Consider the following 21619-nt stretch of genomic DNA (forward strand, 5'->3'; position numbering starts at 1 on the left):
TCTTACAGCAATTACCAACTGAAATAACAAGTCTATCCAACTGTAGAAGTTATCGTACAGAAAACACACGAAACGAGTACAAATATTCCACGATATTTGTAATTAGTTATTTGTACAGTAAAAAAACCGTTTTGACTAGCTGAGGTGTTGACGTTTTCCCCGCACATGTCACGTACAGCAGCATTCCGTATGTCCACCGGAGTCAGTTCTCCGGCATTTGGTGTTTGACCATCCGAAAGGACTCCGTATTCTTAGCTTGCGGGGAACCGTGATGACATAGTGGCGAAGTAATTCGCTTCCAAACCTTACTGATTTATTACCAGGTTAATAACTTTAGATCGCTTTATTTGTGCGCAAGATCCCGAAGGTTGTTCGCGGGTTTTATCAGGAACGTGGTAACGCTAATTTTTAGGTTTGAGCCGAGGCGAGATCAAAGGCTAACGCTCGAAACGTCAGCTTTTAGAATCTCTGTACGGTGGCGAATTTACATTATCAACTTTGTTGATAAAACCAAATGTTTGCACATTACTTCCCCACCGACGCAGCACCACAGTTGTTTTAGAAACTACCCCCCTCATTCGAGACCAACACTGCCGCCATTGTAAGAACACCTGCAAACTGTCTGACTTTCAAGTCTTCTCGGATAAGCTTAAACCGTAGGTCTCGTCTTACGATCTTTACTTGAACAACGTGGAAATTTAGAGAACCCACACACTGCTCGCGAAGAGTAGGGTGTGGAATTTGCGGTCTTCCTCTGTCAGCGGGTTGTCGACCCGGCTAGGTTAGCTTGAAGAGCTCCTGAGCGATTGAGACCACACCATAGGAGTCTGGCTGTTTTACCGGGTGCTACTGAAATAAAAAGCGAAAGGTGCTTTTCGTCCAGGGATGAGCAGAAATACTGCCCTTCGCTTCATGCTTCAGAAACGGGGATAAGCTAGACCGAAGAAAGCTCTTATTTTGCGTGTCTGTGTGCACCAGAACAAACGTAAAATTGCGGACCAGGAAAAGGACAGGTTTAAAAAGTGGATCAAGGTTAATATTCAAGATAGTCTGGTCCGCATGCCGGTTGTCAGTTAAATTTTAATCACTTTGTGGGTTGTCAGTAAATCTGAGTTTTTAAGTAAAAATACAACTTTATTATTCATATTAGTTATGTAATGCACACAGTTTAAACTGTATACAAAATGTACAACTTGCAATAGTTCATGTTTTGATTGCACTTGGACCTCATTATAATCTAGTTTCTTTACGCAATGTGATCGTTTATTTCACATTTGCTAACATCAAATACCGATAAATTGCTTTTATTCCACTTGTGAATTTGTTTTCCTTCCGTTTACAGGGCAGTGAAGTAATCAAGAGAAGACAATTAGACCATTATTCTCTCTTGAAGTAATCACCCAATAAATCGTCTCGCGCATCATAAAGACAACTGGTAATGATACTACTTGGACTACTTACCGTCAGAAGTCGAGACGCACAATTTTACGTCGAACAGCCCTGCCGGACGGTGTAACACGCGCTCTGTTGATAAGCTCTGAATGTTCTTCAAAATCTGATTTGTCACCATCCTAATCTGTCTCATACTCATGCATTTGTTCTTGTCTGTGATCCTTAACACCTCAGTAACATCCCTGCCGTCCACAAATTGTATGCTAACAACTCGTTGTGGTAACATATTCGCTGATGATACCCTCAGGGAGTCAAAGTTTTTCTTCAGACGCATTGCTTGCGAGTTGAAGAGCGGAGAAACCTGGTGGCAAGGCCCCATCTTTCTGTTTGTGTTCTCATTCCTAACATTCCGTTGGCGAACTGGCCTGGGTTGCTCGAAGCAAATCATACAAAATACTATTGACATGTTTAAAAAAATCGCTAGTCGGTTAACCCCATTCAGACCCTTACCCAAAGCGAGCATTCCCTCAACGGCAAATACTCCAACTATGAACAGGGACGAAGGGAATCTCAACTATTTCATACCTGGACCCAAGTAATCCCCACCCCTAACAGGAGAGAAGTGAGTGGTGGTTAGAGGGGCAAAGCAACGTGACATTGCAATGATTGAGCGCTTTGGATGATGTATACACAACCTACGTCCCATAACATTTTATTGTGCGTCAGTCTCGCTACATAAGGTCATAATTAAACATTCTATGACATTTGCTAAATAGGGCTTACAGTCATCGACACTGCCAACACTAAAAACCTTTCACTGTTTTTGACTACAACGACTTATCAATCTCACATAACTTCCCTACTTCCATTCCGTTCACTTCTTTCAGTTTGCCAACTGGTGACCAACTAAATACTTCACTTTCTTCTGTGCTAGTTATAGACGATTTTTCTTTTTCCTAGTCCTCTGTGGAAATCGCACACTCATGTTTCAATCGTGCAAGATTCGTAGTTCACCGCCATTTTCACCGATCGCGCTGAAATTTGGCGAATTTACTGGGGAGATATAGTCCCAATTTCCATGAAAATATCGGCTTTTTAGCTTACATGACGCCTACATAACGGACTTTGCGAGTCAGTCAATTGGAGCCGATGCGAACATAGGCAGCCCAAGCTCGCGTCACTACAGACAGCCGTTGAGAATTTAAACGCGTTATAAGACTTTGTATGGGAAATAAAATACAGTCGATTATGAAGCCTACAAAATGCTCAATTTAACGTTCATTCAATAAAATGAATCAAAATGACTCACCTCTGGTATATTCTTGTGCCTTTTGGAGTTATTTTACAGTTTCGGGAAGTCCGTGTTTTCAATGTTCTAAGACGAAGTCAAGGCTGCACACTACGATTTCGACCGTTATCAGCTCAGAGGCGGTTTGCGACTCGAAAATCCATCCCAGCCGTGATTTTTTCACGCAAAGCTAAAGCCACATCATTTGCGAACCTCCGTGAATGTTTCGTCGTCAAAAATCCCCACGCACTCGGCTGGAAATGAGCATTTTCTGCTTCGATTCCACGATAGCTGATGAATTTAACAGCAACTGATCACCGGACAGGACACGGAACTTGGGTCCGAGGTCAAATTATGTTCCACCCGATGAGGTACAGTCATTTCATTTACAACACTTACCCCATCCCCTCAGCGTCACTCGTGACCACGGAGCTGTTCGAGAAGCCGCTCTGGGGATTCCTAAAAATCCCAAAATATTAGTGCCTCATCAGTTTTCAGTCAAATTTGTGTCCAAGAAAGCAGATAAATTGAAGAAAATTTTAGTTTTGCATGACCAAATTTAGCCTGGAAAACTTTTTTTTGTGGTATTTTTCTTAAATTTTTTCGTTTAACTTTCGCTTTTATAAAATGTTTCAGTTGTCTGTAAATAAGTTATATGCTGTTGGAAAGCTTATTTTCTTAGCTTTAAATTGATGTATTTTTTCCCCCTAACTTTATCAGCACTACTTTAAAAAACTGGATTGTGATAGAATTAGAACCTGGGCAGAAGGAGTGGACATCATTAATTATTCATAATCACTGAAACAGCAAATTTGAAAGCGAGCGCGCTTTGAAAACCCGAGAATAAGAGAAGAAAGCGCTCAAATCGGCCGAGTGGGCAGAGCAAAAGTGCTCGTATGACATCACAAAACTGCTAACCACCACTTCGGCCGACGGCTTTTTGAAGAGTAAGGATGTATCTACAATGATAGACAAAAACGAAGAAGTTTCATCAAGTGTAAGGTCTATCCATTTGCACATGAAAACCAACAGAAAGGAGCCAATTTTTTTATGGAAGCCGATTTCGAAAGAAATGTTCTTGAACCTAGAATACGCTTCCAAAAAGTGGCCAACGGCTAATAAAAGATCGCATTTTTGTCTCTTAAAACCCGCTTTAACTTCGAAAATTGGTGGACAAGAACCACTATCCATTTAAGTTTCAAAACAACCATTTCAATTTCGTTCGAAAATGGCGCTTCTTGCTCCAGCCAGCCTTTGTTTTTGTCACTCGTATGCATAACAATGGTTGTTAAGGTTTACAATTAACGTATTCACAAAACCACTCAGTCGTTAAACAGTCGTGTGCCGCGAAATTTAACACAAAAAATCTGTTTAGAAACAAGAAATAGGTACTCAGCTCCACTCATTTCCTCGTGTGCATTGTGATGGTAGCCTGCGAGCAGAGCCTTCTTTGCATCAGTCTTTCACCATGAAGTGAGGTCGTTCGCACAAAATAAGTGAAAAATACAAAAGAAAAAGCCTTTTCTAGCAGGGTTATTCGCCTTCAGGGAGAGGGCGGTTTGAGATATGGAAACAAGTGCTTACCAAACAAAACAACTAGCACGAAACGATAGGCGCCATCTTGCTTAACATCATTTACGCATGACAGTCGTGAAAGAACGCTGGTCTAATGTGAAACGGACAAAATGCCGGGAAAAGGGAAAAGGGAAATGAAAAGCGGGGAAGAAAGATGTTTTTCATTACGATTTGATGACTGGTCATAAACTTACTTCCTGTGGTGACTCTTAAAAGAGCCGTCTTTTTCCCTTTTCCTTGCTTGAATCCTTCAGTGTGCCCCAGTAAGGTATTTTTTTCTGAAGACAACGCGAAGGCGTTCGACAGGACGGGACACTTTCTAGCCATCGCGGTAAAAAAACGAAGGTGACTTTGACAGCAAAAGTCGGAAGGCCAGTTGCACGATCCGGCATCGGCTTCCATTGGCGTTGATCGTCCGTTCCACGTATAATAGCCCTGAGGTGGACGACTACGTTTCTCCATCTTCATAACAGATCGAATATTTTGGGCAAAGGAAGGAAACTGGAATATTTATAGAGTCTAATGACAGAACAAACGGGTGCCGGTGGCTCGAATTGCACCAATGGATATTTTCACTAAACACAATTATTTCCCTTGCGCAGAGATAATTTGACAGTTCATCATTCTTTGCTAGTTATAACTTTTGTCCAAACAAAACGAATCTAAAAAATTGCCCATGCTATAAAGCAAAATGGAAAACCGTGTCATGTAATGTTCCGTACGAAGTATGCGCATAATTATTATGTGCAGTTTTGCGAAACAAAAGAAAGGACAATATCGCTCTGCGTTCATTGTTAAGTTTGTAGCCTTCATCGAGTTAATGAGCGTTGTTGTGTGTTCATGGGAACCAATGATCGAAGCTCTTTCTAAGCGTTTATGCATAATGACGCGCGATATGACAGATCTACAACATTTTTTTAACTGGAAATAAATGTCCCGAGAACAATAGGCATTCTGCGCGATTGAATTATTTGTCCTAACTGTCGTTCAATAGGGAGACTTAATTGTTGTTAATGTTTTTATTTATATTCATTTATCTAATTATCTGGGGGTCGCCTCGTTGGGACCTAGAGTCCCCCCTCACCGTCTTATAGTAACTTTTCTGTAGTCGGTGGAATTTTCTAAATAAATAAATAAATAAATAAAATATTTTTTGAGAAAAAAAAACATATTTTGGCGATGGCTGATTTACCGCGGTTTTCTCGCGGTTGGGAAAGTAGGAAAAAGAGTTAAATTAATGTTATTTTTAGCTACCTTGTAGATATAATGCCATAAAATAAGGCCATTTGGTCTAGTTTACAAACATAAAGCAAACGTTTCCGAGTAAGTTACCGCCCAGACTGAAAAACGTACTAGTTTCTGTTTCTAATAGTTAATGCGCTTTCCTGCCAGCAGAGTTCTCTTTTCTTTTGCATTCCCTGGGCTGACGAGGGCGGGAAAAAAAGACTTCTGCCATGGGTCGAAACTCACTGTGTTGAGCATGCGCGCCGCTTACTTGGCGACCGAATCCAACCGTGATACTTCACATGTTGTTCGGGCTGACTTAACAAAGGCGGAATTACTGTAAAAGTATTTGCGCGACACAGCTGGCCCAAGTCACATTCAGCAAAAATATCATGGGACATGCATTTTGAACAGTCCCGTCCAAGGTCGTGGATGGCGATTGTATCAAAGTGAATTTCGACTCATGGCAGAGGTCTCTTTTCCAATACTTGTCAGCCAGGCCAGAACGCAAAAATAAAATAGACCTCTGCTAGCAAGGAATTAATGTGTTTTACCTAACCGGAAATGGTGTTATTAGAGAGATTGTGGCATCACGTTATGGCACACGGCGAACGCGAGACTGAAACAGCAGAGTAATGCTCGAAATAAATATAAAAACATTTACTACAAAATAGGACAAAAGTAGGAAGTACACCCTATGAGACCCGAAACACAACAGGACCTCTTAAAGGCTTTGAACACGTCACGGTTTTTCAAAGACATCTCTTTAAAAAAATATCTTATTAGTCAACATAACGGCGACCGAAGCAAGCCCAACGAAAGTTGTTCAGGGAACTGAATTTAAGCCCAGTAGAAATCCCGTTATTCGTGTAATGACCATGTAGTTAGTTGTACAAAGAAAATTGATCATGTAACTCTAGTGCTGAAGAGCTTAAACTGGCTGCCAGTCAAAACTAATTTATACTTCAGGGATGCCCTTATGGCTTTTAAGTGTATGACCGGAATGGCCCCAGAATACTTAGTAATAAATTTATTTTTAGAGGTAGCGTAAGTGGGCGGGAGTTTAGAGGTTCGCAGCTATTGAATATTCCATTATTTAAAACTAAAACATGGCAGAGATCCTTTTCTTATAGAATTGTTAAGATGTGGAATAATCTACCAACTAAAATTAAGCTTAGCTAGTGTTTGAATAGTTTTAAACGTAATTTAAGAAAGTATCTTCTAAAAGATTTTTACGATGAGCTACTCCGTCACCTTTTTTACCCTGCCATTTAAATTAATCCATGTACAGTTTTCATGTTAATTATGTTAATTGTCACTGAAAACCCCCCTTGGGAAGTGTCAATAAAGTATTGTATTGTATTGCTTACGGTTATTTTTCTAAAAAGTCCTTGTTTTTCATGCTTTTTTTTATTGAAAAGCCTGTTTTATAACCTTTACAATGAGATAATGTAAGCCACTGTGTTAGAAAAATACATAAGTTCAGAAAAGTTAATTACCTTTATGGGTCTTTAGGACCCATGTTTTCAACAGGCCGAAAATGAGTTAACGAAACTGTTCCCTGTTTTTCTTGTGTCCAACTTTTTTTGTCTCGATGGCACCTCTGGACGCCATATTGGTGTTCATACTGAAGGCTACCGTTGCCTTGTCAAAGTATGATGCGCAGGCTGCCTAAGCCGGTTTGACCAGAGTTACCAGCCCAGAAACTTGGGCTGCGGAGACTTGAGGCGCTGTTACACTGTGAAATGTTTCGTGCAACTTGTCTCGCAATGTTTTGGCGACATTCTGGTGGGACAATTAAGTTGCTCGAAAAATTTCACTGTGTAACATACCCTGCAACGGCTAAAATCGTTGCGAGACAAGTTGCAAGAGTCGTTGCCGAAAATAGAATTAAGTTCTACTTTTCGTGCAACTTGTCTCGCAACGATTTTGGCCGTTTCAGGGGTGTCCCGCCACAATGTCGCCAACATATTGCAAGACAAAGTGCACGAAACATTTCACAGTGTAACAGCGCCTTTAGGGTGCGTTCGATTACGGATAGGAATACATGGAATACTTCGTTTGTACGGAGATTCAAATGAAAATTGTCAAACACAAGCTAACATGCTATTTTAAATATATCTTTATTATTTTTGCTGCTTCAAAAGGCCGGGACATACCGTTTTGAATCATCACTCCGCGTATTCTTATTCCGGAATAGGGCCAATCGAACGCACAATTAAAAGACTCGACATGATTCAGTTCTGCAGAGCCTCTCTTGCTCGTCCTCTGGTGAGTTTTAGAGAGGCTCTGCTCGCAGGATGGTTTTCCCATTGAATGCTCTTGAAATTATTATCTTGATTCAAACTAAAGTTAATACTGCATGCAGACATCTTAGATCTGTTGCTAATAAATAATTGATCACTGCAATAAAGGCCTTTAATTTGGAAAACAAACCCTCAGGCTCTGTTGAAACGAGACGACAAAAAATCGTATCACTCCTCGCCCTGCTTCAAACATGAGAGGATGTTACTTTTCCGTTCATGGCTTGGCCATTCTCTTTTGGCTTTGGTTGGCTTGTGTTAAAAACAAGACGTACGCTGTTCGAGGTTAGAAAAATTTAGTTTGGTCTCTAACTTAGGTAAAGATAGAAAAGGTTGTGAGACATTCCTTGACCGATGAATATGCGAAATTGCACCGATTCGCGAGCGGTCTCGATTTGGTTTTCTGTTTTTTTTTCCTTTTCATTGGCCTCGTCGATCCAGGTTCAGTTCGAGTTCTCTTTGTCTCACAGTTTACAACTTAAAAATAACATACAATTTCTTTGGCTCATATATAACATCAAACTGGAAATTTACTTTGCCTATTAGAAACCATAAGTTACCAGGAAGTCTTGCTAAAGAAAGATTATAAAACTGAAGCTAAGACTTGCATTGTAAGGGGTTTCTTCACCTCTGGTGTGAACTAACATCAAGTCCCACTGTCATTTTAAACTTTACCAAAAGTCCTATACAATGCATCTAGTCGATCACTTGAAGCAAAGCCTAACTATTTAAGATAATTTTAATAGCAGAAAATTAACCAAAGTTCTTGTGGGACGACATTGACGCCCTATACAATTTACAAAAAAAGACAGTGCACCAAGTAATAACCAAATCTTTCCTGCCTCTGGAATTAAACGGCTATTCCTTTCGGGGCCGGTACTACGTTTTATGGCAAAAATTTCATCGAAGCGTATATTCTAGGTAGGTAAAGGTTCCCGAGTTACTGTTCCGTTCCAAAAGCGATACGGCTCGGATATAATTTCAATGCAAGTAATGAACTGCCCATTAGTTTTTTAGGGGTTCAAAAAATACCAAAACGAAATCAAAATTCTCTCTTGAGTAATATGTGAAAGAAGTTATTTGTGATTGCGCAAAGGAGCTATAAATTATCAGATTTATAGATGCTGAAAAATGTGTATAAAATGTTCAGAAGAAATCAAATACACACTCGTGAATTAATCGGACTGTCTCCAAGCTATTGAATATTGCATCAGAGTAATTCATCAACTTCTCCATCATTTTAAAGTGTGCATGGCGACTACTGCCAAATTTCAATCAAGCGCTGTCGAAAAAGTTCCTTTTTTCCCGCCTCAGTTAAACGATCCAAAACCATACGTTTTATCTTTTGCTTAAGGAGAAACAAAAAAACTAGTTTCAGCGCATTAATAAGAATTTCACGGCACATGTACAATCAAATGTTGGCAAAGGTCTATTTCCTTTGGCCTACTTCCTTTGGAGTGCAAGTTTAGGGAATTTTTGTCATGGGGTCTCACGTAACTTCAGTGAAGGCAAGATGTAAAGCTGTTCTAAAAAATTGCTAAACGGCTTAGGAAACTGTAAAGGGTGTTCCCAGTAAATGATTAATGAGGATCGCTATCAGTAAAACTGAAATTGTGTTGGGAGAAGACAGAATTGAACCATTCTGTTGAAATTAAAACAATTACAAAAAAGCCAACCAAATCACTGAAATGTAGGAATGCATTATTTATATCTTGTAGGCTTCAGTTTTCGCACTTGCGACTCTATTCATCTTAAATACCCCCTGATGCATCTTCAAATGAAACCTGCGGCGTTTTTCTCCGAGTTACACTGTACAAGGGTCAAACCCTTTCAGATATCATAAATTTCAGGTTTTCCGCCATGTGTTTTCAAATTTCGTTTCCTTTTAAAAAGTATTTTCTTGTTTTTTTCTTTCTTTTTTTGGGAGACGGGTGGGATACTGCTCGAAGCTAAACGGTCTATGAAAAAAAAAAAAAAAAAAAACAGAACAGCTTTTACCAATTATCTAACGTAGCGTGGACAGTTAATGTTTCCAATTTGCAAAAAGTTTTGCAATACAAACTTTTTATCCTTAAACTGCACTCTATGAGTTGACCAGCAGACAACGCTGATATTTTCGTAGCAAGTACCCTTGAAAATGACGCAAACATCCTTCATTTTAATGCCCTCTAGAAATAGCTTTATATCAAGTTCCTCGGCCCCTTTTTCCTAGAAAGAATTGCTTGCAGCTTTTTAAAAACACAGTGAGAGCTTATGCAGGAGTAATAGCAGAATTTCCTTCTCTAAGGTTTGATTGAATACTGCTTTTCAATTTTTGATCAGCTTAAACACTGATGAATAACATTAATTATTTCATGGTGGGCACATTTTCTTTTGTCATTCAACAACTTTAACTTAAACACCTAATAAACATTTAACAGACTGAAAGTCCGGGGAGGGTTTAATTGATAAAGTGTCAAGGAAGAGCGGGGCTGATGAATTAAATTCAAAGGGATTTATACAGATAAATCCCTCCAGCGAGGACCTTATACAGATAAATCCCCCGAATGAGGAATCTTATTTATTGAAACAAACCCAAAAACGAATTAATGCAAATGAATTTTCATTGTTAGTTTTCCTTACAAGAATCAAAACAACTAAAGAAAAGAAAATAAAAGTTAAGTCCCTTGAGGACGCCATAAATGATTCAAAGTCTGTTGTTGTTTCTCAAAAACATGTGAAAATCACGTCTTTATGCTACGAAATTTGTCAAAAGTCTATTTTTCAAAACCCTGTGAAAATCACACAGTTATGTCAACTCCATTGTCTTCGTTTCGATAGCACGAAGGAGTGAGCCTTCCAATTAGCCAGTACTTGTTCCCCCGAACAAAAGATCTTAATTATTTATCACAGTAGTATGGGTGGCACAACATCGGCAGAAAATTCAGTTTAATTTTTACGATGTTAAGACAGATTTGTGTATTTTACAATTTATAAAGACCCATCAGGAATAAAATCGTGAAAAACCACGAAATAAGTCAGATAAATACCTCGAAGGTCGGCCCTCGGGATGTATATGGATTAATACCTCCGTTCGCGGTATTTATCTTTTAGTTAAACAAATGTGTCAGTCTAAGGTTTTCCAATTGACCAAGGCTACCGTTAGTGTTATCTCATGGTTTACCTCGCCCATCTGACGAAAGTGGAACTGACAGAACTTTGGCTGGTTTACATTGAATATGAAATATAAAACGTAAACGCACTTCAAACTAAAACAATAAATTCCTTGAAACTTGAGAGTGAGAAATGACTAGCTTTTCTGTAAAATGTTCATAACAACCGCAAATTTTAACCACATTCCAATTCCAAGTGTTACCAGTATTCCTGCACTAAGCAACATATGCTATAAAAGTGAATGCACCTGCACATTTTTAAAACACCCTTTTTGACACGTAGGTCGGACAAGAAGACAAGGTATACGTTCATATTTTGTTGTCTTAAAAAAAAAAAGCAGCGCTAGCACGAATATAAACGAAAGTTATACTTCCATTTTTGCAAACTTTTAATTTCACGTTTGCCATTTATTTCAGTTTATATTCCTCTTCTACAATGCTTCTTGTTATTTATTCGTGGGATACTCTTCTGACGTTTTGCTGTCGCAATATACATTTAATCAACTAAACCCGAGGGCTGCAATGTAAATTAGTGTCCGAGTATAATTTATAGCCCGAAAGAAAAGCAATGAACTTGGAAATGCAAGGAGCTGTAATTTAGAGTACGAGCCGAGAAAATGAGGTAATTAACATACATATCATATTATTACATAACTAGGCCTCTAAATGAAGCAACAAGAGCAAACTTTGAAACAGGCCATTCTCGAAATATCAAATATTCAGCTTGAGAGTGAGGCAGTGAGGGCAAAAACAATCACAGCGTTCTGAAGTTCTATCCAAAAGATATGATAAAACTAATTACTCTTCCGTTCGTATTGTTAGCACAGAACACCAAAAGTTAAAATTTACGAAGCAAATTATGAGGGTTGTCAAATTGAATGATATGCCTGTCTTATAATGCAAAAACAACGCTTTAACCATTGTAAAGAAACCTCAAAACAAGACTTCCTGTATTCATGCGTGATCATTGCTCAATCCAAATAACACACAGTAGTCTTCAGTCGTCTCTTAGATTTGTTGCATTCTAAATAATCTCAAAAACGGCCGAAAAACGTTCTCTGGCTAAGAATGTCAAAAGAAACATTTTTTAGACCACCTGAACTGCATTTTTCATCCTGGCTACGGCGTCTTGACATTTACTTTTCCGGCTTCGGGTGCCAAAGATCTGCATCCAAATTTCTGGCTTATGAATAATTGATCATCGTAGCACCTTTTTCGTGCCATCTCAGTCATGATATGTGCCCGACTAAAATTACGTTCTATTTACACTAATTTTCTGCTGAAACCCCCAACTGGGGCTCGGATGATTATACTTAATATCTTTCCTGTATTTCTCACCTGACTCCCTGGGATGGTTGCTTGGCTGCATCTCTGATATGCCTTAAAGTGACTGCGGGACGCATGCTCGATGCAGTTAAGGCGGGGAACACCTTAAAGCCGTTTTCACGCCGCTTAAAATCGGTTTAATGGAAATATCTCGTTCGCGTTTCATGCAATACAAAAACCCTAAGCTCATAACACAAATCAATGTTTTGAGGTGTTTTGTAAATTTTTTGGTGATTTTTAGGTATATTTGGGAAGAGATAGTTCTTCTCTAAAGAGTAGTAAAACTTGGAGAAATAAGACATAGTTCAGATTTGATGCAGTTTAAAAATTAGAATTTGAAGTTAAAAATTTGTATGTGGACACCCAAACAGTCCCCTACGAACCTGGTGTGCTCTTGGGTTGGGGGCAACTTCGCAACTGTCTGTTGGTGTTCTTTTATCTCTTCTTAAACCTCTTAAAATGCCATTCAAATTCACGTGTACCCCCACCTAAAGAGCCATATATGGTTAAAATTAGACTAAATGTGTGCGTGATGCAGTCGCGTCGTAGTCTATACCCACTTTTCACCCCTGCTCACTACAGTATCTCAGTAGTTAAAACATCCATACTCGCTCGATCACGGAGGGTCGTTGGTTCAAATCCCATCTGGGGCTCGGATTTTTCCGAGTTCCCAGTTTATGATGATGCTAAATATCTCTTATGTGTTTCTCACATTACTCTCTTGGGTGATTATTATTAGTATTGTTTTATTACCACGAGTTTGTAAACAGCGCACTTGAGTATGTATATAGATACTTTTTCTTTCCAAGTCAATGCTACTCTTACTAAGAATAATACGGTCATTGAATGATGATCTTAATTAATTGTAGTAAACGAAAAAAGTTCATCAAGACTTTCAAGCAAACAACATTCTATTTAACAAAGAAAAACTCGAAATATGCTTCTTCTTCTTGTTCTTGTTCTTGTTCTTCTTCTTTTTCTTCTTCTTCTATTTCTCAGGGAAACGGGACTCATTATTGTGTAGACGGAGTGGACAACTTTCATTGCGTTTGTTTATCAATAATAGCAATTTCTAAGTTTAATTGAAAATATTGAATAAAATGTAAACGTAAATGCCCGCAAACGATTAAAATGACAACTTAAAAGAGGGGATGAAGGGTTTTGTTCTGTAACCCAGCTGGATGCAGCGTTCAAGGAAAGAAAAACAAATAAAAAAATAAAACTGCGCAGAAAATAAGTTTTGGCCCAAAGACTTGTTTTAAAATTCATCTTCCAATTATGCCACTTTTACCATTGGTTTGTAGATCTTACTCACAGTGACTGCAAACGCTCTGTAAAGTTTTTTCCATCACGGGAAGGTCACCGCTTAAAAGGTCACGTTTTTAGGAATTTCACCATCGACAAATACGGTACACCCTGTGAGCAAGAATGCGTTATGGATCGCAAATGTGTTTCCATCAACATTGGCCCAACAATGGAGGACAAAACTATCTGTGAGCTAAGTGATTCAGATCATTACCAGCACCCAGAAGATCTTGAGTCAAGTTCCAGGTGGACACACAGATTCACTGAGGTATGAAAATGTTAAGATTAAACGAGTTTAACGATGTTGGGTAAATATTTAACCCATTCAACAGTGGTAACCATCGATGTCAGCTCTTTTTTTTGTTTTTTCGTAAAGGTATCCCTCAGTTTTACAGGCACATGCCAACATTTTGCGTGCTTATTCCGACTTTTCCAGCTTAGAGCACAAGTTCTTTACACGACAACTAAGCTAGCTAAGATCTACTTGCAATTAGTAATCCTTTAAGCATTTCAATCAACATTTTAAGTGATTTTAAAATCTTAGAATACAAAAGCGACGCGGGGTTTTTTTTCTGTTTACTCGCCAAAATTGCAAAGCTAATGGTCGAAACAGTCGTTAATTTTATATTTGTCATACGAAATGATCAGTTTGCCAACTTTCGTGGTAAATTTTTGTTTATGTCTTTAATTGCAAGTTAACCGGAATTTTAAAGTTGCAATAAAGAAAAACAGTGAGTGGTCGAAATGCAATACCATGACTCCTGAGTAGAAAATTAATCCGACTTAAGCGACATCTCTTAATATGTTCAGATACCATAATAGCATGACATAGCTTACCTATAGCCAACATAACATTGTTTTTAAGTCACTGACTCTCGCCCTACAACGGAATGTGTGACCATGCCGGCACTGTTTCTGGTGGGCCCTCCTTTATTGCTACCGCAGTGAGTGGGCGCAAGGAATTGTGGTTATGCGGGAATGGAGGAATTAAGATGCGCGGTAAGATCTTTGATAAGCTTTGTTTCCGGAATTTTCCTTTGCAGCTGCTTCAAAGACTCGTCATTCTAAAAGAGATTGCTACTGCTAAAAATTCACTAACAATGTTTTTCGAAAGAGTACTTTTCTTCTCTAAGGAGTTTCTTTATTTTTTATTTGTTCTATCTCTGTTCTCTTTCTCTTCCGGAAGGATTGTAACACGTACAACACGCAGAGAAATGACGTAATCTGCAGGTTGTAATCTTGCGTCTGTAAACACCAATATGGGTACTTCATGTTATTCTTGTCATTTTGTATATTTGTGTTAAACAAATAATAACAATAAAAATAAAAATAAAATAAAAAAACGAAAAAATCATTATCTTCCTTCACCTACGATAAGAAAGACTACGAGTAGCTTTACAAAATGAATAAAACCTTTGCCCCACTTTGGGCGCCATGCTAAAAAAAAAAACCAAACAAACAAACAGATCGCACTTACTTACGATTCGGAGTCTTCTCAAGGGCAGAGTATATACTTTCAATCAGACGCATGAATCTTAGTTCTTGGCGCTTATTAACACTATCTCAAGAAGTACATGTTTATTTTATTTCTTTTCTCGAGAGGGGTCCAGTCTGGGGGTCCACGTTTTGTAAGACGTTTTAAAAAAACCTCCCTTCAATAGACCTTTTCACGGTTTCACTGACGCCATCTTGATTCGGAGCAAAACGCGGCTTAAATTATCAGTGACTGTATGAGATTTTGGCCGAATTCAAACGTTTTATTAATATCATTCACTCAACGGGAAATTAGATCGTTGCACAAGGCACATCGTTTCAAAACTGGATATTAGAAATCTTCTCATGTCGCTTCAAATTTCGATGGAATTTGCCTAATTTTCTTTACAAGGATTTATGTGAATTTACAAGCTTCGTTCACTGTCGTTATAGCTTGATTCTGATCATCATACTTCACGAAAATATTTTCAAAAAAAGTGATTCAGTTGTTACGAGGTATTCTCGCTATCCAAAATCGTCAGACTTAAAAGGATTTTTAATGGTTCAAATTTGGCAAAACTCCCATACATTCACTGTTACACTAATCTCAGCCGTGTTTGCTTCCCCAAGCAATATGGCGTCAGAAACGAAAAGTTTTATTCCACGCACGAACAGTCGCGTTAAATTACCGCACGCATAATTGAAAACCTCCCTTTCCCTCGGGAGCATTTCTACCATTTAGGTAAACCAGTCTATTTGGTTTCCCCGAATATGAGTAGACAAGGTTATGTGGTGGGTAGACGCATCGATTTCCTTCGTCCGTATTTACTTTTCCATATTTTCTCCCTCAGAATCCTTGCAGCAATAATCCTTGCCTCAACGGTGGAAAGTGTTTTATGGGTTATACCGGCAAGAAGTACGTATGTGAGTGTTTGCCAGGATCTACAGGAGAACAATGTGAAAAAGGTAGACATGAGAAACTTTTTGCTTCCATTTGCTGTTCGTTGTTATAGGAGGGTACGGTAGATTAAAAACAATCGAGAGGATACAAAATATGCTCAAACAGAGTCGACTTTGAGTGGATGATAAAAACACAGCTTGTGACTTCTAAAAGGACTTCGATATAAATTCCTTATACCCAGAAATCTTTGATCTTTGTTGTAATGTATTCTTTGCCCAATTTCCCCGCACAGGACCGTTTTCGGTTGAAGACAATCCAAATAAGAGAATTGTATTCAAAATGCCATAATAATAATAATAATAATAATAATAATAATAATAATAATAATAATAATAATGGCTTTATTCAGCATTTCCACAAGGTGGCTCTTCATCTGCTAAAATATATCATCTAAAATAAAAATAAAGATAAAAAAGTAAAAAAGTAATAAAGACAATAATAAAGATAAATATATCTATTTACAGTGCATAATAGAAACATTAAGCTAAAAAAATTTCTTTGACCTTTTTCATTAAAAACTTAAAAGTCATCTTAGAAAATTGGTTAAAATCAAGACAGTTCCTTACACATCCAGGTAGAATGTTAAAGCTTTTAGCAGCTTGGTCTTGATAGATATATGACACTAGTGGGATTTCAAGCTGCATAGCTGCACTGGACCTCAGCGTTCGATTGTGCATAAATTGCTTCAGTCGCAGGTAACCTGGCCATTCACGAGAATGAATCGCCTTATGAACTAGCTTTAACAGCTGCTATTCGATATGTTCTTTAACTGGTAGCCAACTTAGTTTTATAATATCCTCCCTTTCAACAAATTTACCTACAACAAAGCTCGCGCATGCTGTTTGAATTCTTTGTAGGCGTTTAACATGGTAATGTGGTAAATTATGATAAACAACACAATTGTAGTACAACTTGGAAAGTACTAGGGCCTGAACTAACACTACTGTTTGCGAATATGAAATGGAAGAAAGTTCCTCAATTTCTTTAAGATTCCAAGAGTGCGATAGCAAGAAGCTGAAGTTTGCTTGACATTTTCTTCCCATTTTAGGTTGTGATCAATATGGGTCCCTAAAAGTTTTGCCGAAGATACACGTTCTAAGGATATACTTCCAACTCTTAAATCAATGTCAATGTTATTAATATAGACGTTTGATGACTGAATTATTGTAAAACTCCCCGAAGAAGTCTACGTTAGCTAGACGAAACGCGTCGGAGAATAAAGGAGTTTTACAAATACAGTTCGCAAAGTGCTGCTCCCTCGTTTAGTTTTTTTCAACTATTTTTTTAATTGCGGGTGCGATGAAGGGACAGTCGTAATTTTCCATTTATTTTGTCCTCTGAAAAGGAAACATGAAGAAAACAGGGAGGACTAATACCAGACAATTTTAAATTAAACGAAACGTGATTCCACCGCCCTAAAAAATCACTGAAGGGTAGTTTTCTTTGTTTCAGTTCATCCTCGTGTGTCACTCAATCCGGGACCCCTTTACGCGATTGAAGGAAGCAATGTCACCTTTCCAGCCTGTAACGTGACTGGCCAACCTCCACCAAAGGTTATTTGGAAAAATGCAACCGTTCAGTTATCCAAGAGTTGGAGGGTGTGGTACAATGACAGCACGCTGCGAATTTTACAAGTTCGTAAAGAAGACTCGAGTTCTTACAGTTGTTCAGCAAGAAATATTTTGGGGAGCGTTGAGAAGAAAACGTCGCTGGTGGTGGTTTCTCCTCTACAGTTCACTGTAAAACCCCCCTCCAAGATGTTGGGATTTTGGGCGGCAATATGACACTGAATTGCAGCGCTTCTGGTGATCCTGAACCAATCATCATCTGGAAAAAACAAGGAGGTCAGATTCCAGTTGGGCGGAGACTGCAGATAAATGGTGCGTTAGTTCTTACAAATCTAACACTGAATGACACAGGAAATTACTCTTGCGTTATTACGAGTGCCAGTCCGTTTCAAGAAATAGAAACTGTGACAAGTTTGGAAGTAAATGAAAATGGTGAGTCGATTTTAAAAGTTGTGTTACATCTAAGTGAAAATATCATGCCAACATAAAATTTAAGGTTTCCATTTTGCGATTAATAGTTCTGAATTTCATCATTAATAAAGTGAAGCAGAAAGTTGGATCGGTGTGGAGTAGTGGGTTATACGAAAAACTCTGTTGCACAGACTTGCAATTGGTTCGAATAATTTCCCGGTGTACGTCAAATCCACGTTCCAGAATACCTTCACTGATGAAATACATCTTCAGACATTCTGAGTGGATGCTTTCTAAGATGTTTATGATGTCGTCGTTTATTACAGAATTGTCCATTTAAGCCAGCGGGCTAAAACCCAATGTTAACTGGCTAAGAAGTCAAGATAGGCTCCCCTCAGGGCCATGAGTGTTGAACGACTTGAATTAACGCCTATCTGAAATTGAGAAAGACTTAAGAGATTTCAGCAACACTGAACATTTCCGTTGCAATAATTTTGTCAGACAATGTTAATGCACTTTTGTGGTTGTGTAAATGCTAGCCGACGATTCAAACTATCTGATTTGTTCCTAAGATTCTGTGAAATTAAACATGTATCTGGTTCTGAGCATCAGAGTTACAGTCTCATTCTCCAGGAAGTCCAGCCCCTTTTCACCGGTGTGGAGAAATTAGGTCCCACCTCCTCTTGGCCTTTTTGCGAAAAACTCTGCCGAACAGAAGTTGCGTATGGTTGAAATATTAAACTGCCCGAAGTACACCAAATCCACGTTGCACAATGCCTGCACAGATGACATCCTCAGACCTTCGTGAATACTGTGCACGATGTTTATGATGCCGTTGTTTATCACAGAAATGTCCACCCAAGTGGGCTAACACCCCGTGTTATCGTAGTTGCAAGCGAGAAAAGCGTCTCTCAGGGCCATGAGTGTTCAACTTCTTGAACTAATGAACGTGTTTTTGGGTTTGAGACAGACTTATGAGGCTTTAACAACAAATAAACACATCCGGTGCAATGCTGTGGTCAGACAGTGTTGATGCGTAATGCTGATCCTAACCGACGATTTAAACTATCTGATTCTGATTCGCTGCAAAAAGTAAAATCAAAGTCCCACTGTCGTTACTCGTGGATATGAAAATTACCGCGATTGTTTAAAATTGGCAGGCTGAAGTTTTCTTTTTGCACTAGTCACAATAGTCAGTGTGATATAACAGCTGGATAATTGTGTAACAGCACGGGGAGCTCTCACGTGCAACTAGATACCCAAAAAATGCATGTATGTGAGGTGATCGCCTTTGGTAGAAGTTAACTCTCTAAAATAAGTCTACCATTTCTCCAATTAGGCTTAAGATTACTCTTTAACACATCCTCTATAAAGAGCTGTACCATGTGTTCAAATTTCCTAGCACAGGTGACATGGTTATTTTGACTAAGGTCTGATTTTTGTTGCCAGGTTAGACAAGTAGAGCAGATCCATTCGCAGTATTATTAACACTTTTTGTGCCAGTTATACATTCCTCCAACAAACCTTGCGAATATTCATCACTATATTTGATATTATTACACTTAGAGACACGATCTGAACCCGGCTGATCACAGCAAGTGCATATATATTCAGGGCCATGTGTTATCTTATCACGAAAAGACTGAATCACTTTTGACATGGAATGTCTAATAGAGTCTTGACCTTGACAAATTTCAGTTTGGTTTAGCCTTGAGCTCTGCATAGCTTTCCTTAAATGGTTCTATGCTTTTCTGTTAAGCTCACTGATATGTTCTGGATTGGAAGTTTTAACCTTGTGAAATGTTTGTTTTTCATACACCCTTGCTGCTTTAATAATTTCAGATCTTTCTTGGCGTTTTGCATTGTTTTTCTTTTCCCCGAATTCTTTATTTTGTCTCTTCCGCTTGATAGATTCTCTCATATAAGCTCTTTATGCCACTGCTTTGTAGAAATTATTACCGACACTCATATCATTTTTGGCCACGGTTAATTAATCGATTATTACCTCTGAATAATTGTTGACATTGGTAACATTGCTGATTTCATAACCTGAAATACTGTCATTATAATAATCTAACTGAACTGCTGAAACATGGTGTCTTTCATCTAGTAGTCCAATGTTAATAACAGTAATTCCGCTTATAGGACTTATAACAGTTACTGGTGCCCACCCCTCAATGGATTCAATTTATACGTACTGTAACATTCAATACATCGGAAACTGCTTGTGCAATAAGTGCATCACACCGTGTGTGTTGCGGTGACAACACACCCACAATTGCTCTGTAATGGGTCCGATAAATTTTTGACCGTTGTTTCTGATATATTCAACTCCAGCAGCATGCACGTTCATGTGATAGGAAGGATGATTGTATAACTGGTGGGCAACAACAAAAGACCAGACGCATTAAGGATTTCTCAGTACTGTATGTGTACTTGTTCAATGAGCAAAAGGGCCTAGGTTCGATTCAATGTCTCCTGATATCAATAGCTTTTCCCTTGATAGACAAAAGCTCTCATTTTGAGAAAAAACCGGAAGTTGCGTGCAAGTGAGGCTTAATAGCCCTCGCGGCAGGAAAAATGTCGGACAAAACAAACGAGAACGGGGTTGTGGGCAAATTTAAAGGTACTTTAGCCGTGCAAATTGTGAGCAAGGGTAAAACAAAATGTTCACAAATGTTATACAGCTGCAAACTGTAATAACCGAAGTGAAAATCGACCCGATTTATGGTTTCGTGCGTTTCCATCGGACACACAACAACTGAAGAAGTGGGAATTTCGTATGAAAAGAGATGGCTTCTTTGCCACGGTAGGAAACAGGTTCTGTTTTTCTGAACACTTCTTGCCGACGGATTTTAAAAGGACTCTGACTGGTCAAAGACGAGACTTAAAGCGTACCATCGTTCTTTCCTTGGACAAAAGTGGATGAAGGATCGCTTTGTAGAGAGAAAAGGCTGAACTTGAGATGTGAGAAATATGAAGGGATAATAAGGGCCGAGAGTGCTCATGAATATAAAGACCTGTAAGAAATTGCAAAAGATTTCCAAAAAGATTCCGTTGTATTCGGTCCACCAACACTCGACAAGTAGATTGAAGAAATAAAGATGGAAAATGGAAAGCTGCTTCAAGAATTACAAGATTTTAACGCAAAGGAGAGGATTTCCAAGTTTGGTCTAAAAAGATTTTCTAGTAGTAATGAAGATATAAAATTTTATACTGGATTTCCAGACTATGTAACTTTATCAGAGTTCTGAAAATATGTAGAGCCTAATGCCCCTAAATTAACTTGTTTCAGTTTTGTACGTGATAATACTGATTCTATTAATTTTGAAGATAAATTTCCTTTCATGGCAGGGAAAGAAAAGAAAAGAAAATTGATGAGTTTTGACTTTTTTGTTACCCGTTCAAGACTTGGTTTATTTCAGCGTGATCTCGCGTTTAGGTTCAGTATTTGAGAGCAAGTTGTTTCAGATATAACTATAAAATGAGCTAATTACCTATATTTGATGCGAGGAAGCTTACTTATGTGGTCTTCTAAAGAGCAGATTAAACAACATGTACCTTAAGTTTTTAAGGGCGAGTTTCAAAACATAAGATGCAAAATAGACTGCACAGAAATAAAATGCCAGATTCCTCAAGAC

The 21619-nt window shown here is 38.5% G+C and overlaps 1 protein-coding gene across 1 annotated transcript; it reads left to right on the top strand.

The window, feature by feature from the left end:
- Positions 1–7938: 7938 nt before the first annotated feature.
- On the top strand, positions 7939–17783 carry LOC138013671 (roundabout homolog 3-like). The gene is made up of 4 exons (XM_068860757.1): positions 7939–8067; positions 13565–13833; positions 15890–16004; positions 17452–17783. The coding sequence occupies exons 1-4, from the start codon at positions 7977–7979 to the stop codon at positions 17781–17783; spliced, it is 807 nt and encodes a 268-aa protein (XP_068716858.1). The 5' UTR covers positions 7939–7976.
- Positions 17784–21619: the final 3836 nt, after the last annotated feature.

Source organism: Montipora capricornis, chromosome 8 (genome assembly GCF_036669925.1).
Source record: "Montipora capricornis isolate CH-2021 chromosome 8, ASM3666992v2, whole genome shotgun sequence".
NCBI classification, from domain to species: Eukaryota; Metazoa; Cnidaria; class Anthozoa; order Scleractinia; family Acroporidae; genus Montipora; species Montipora capricornis.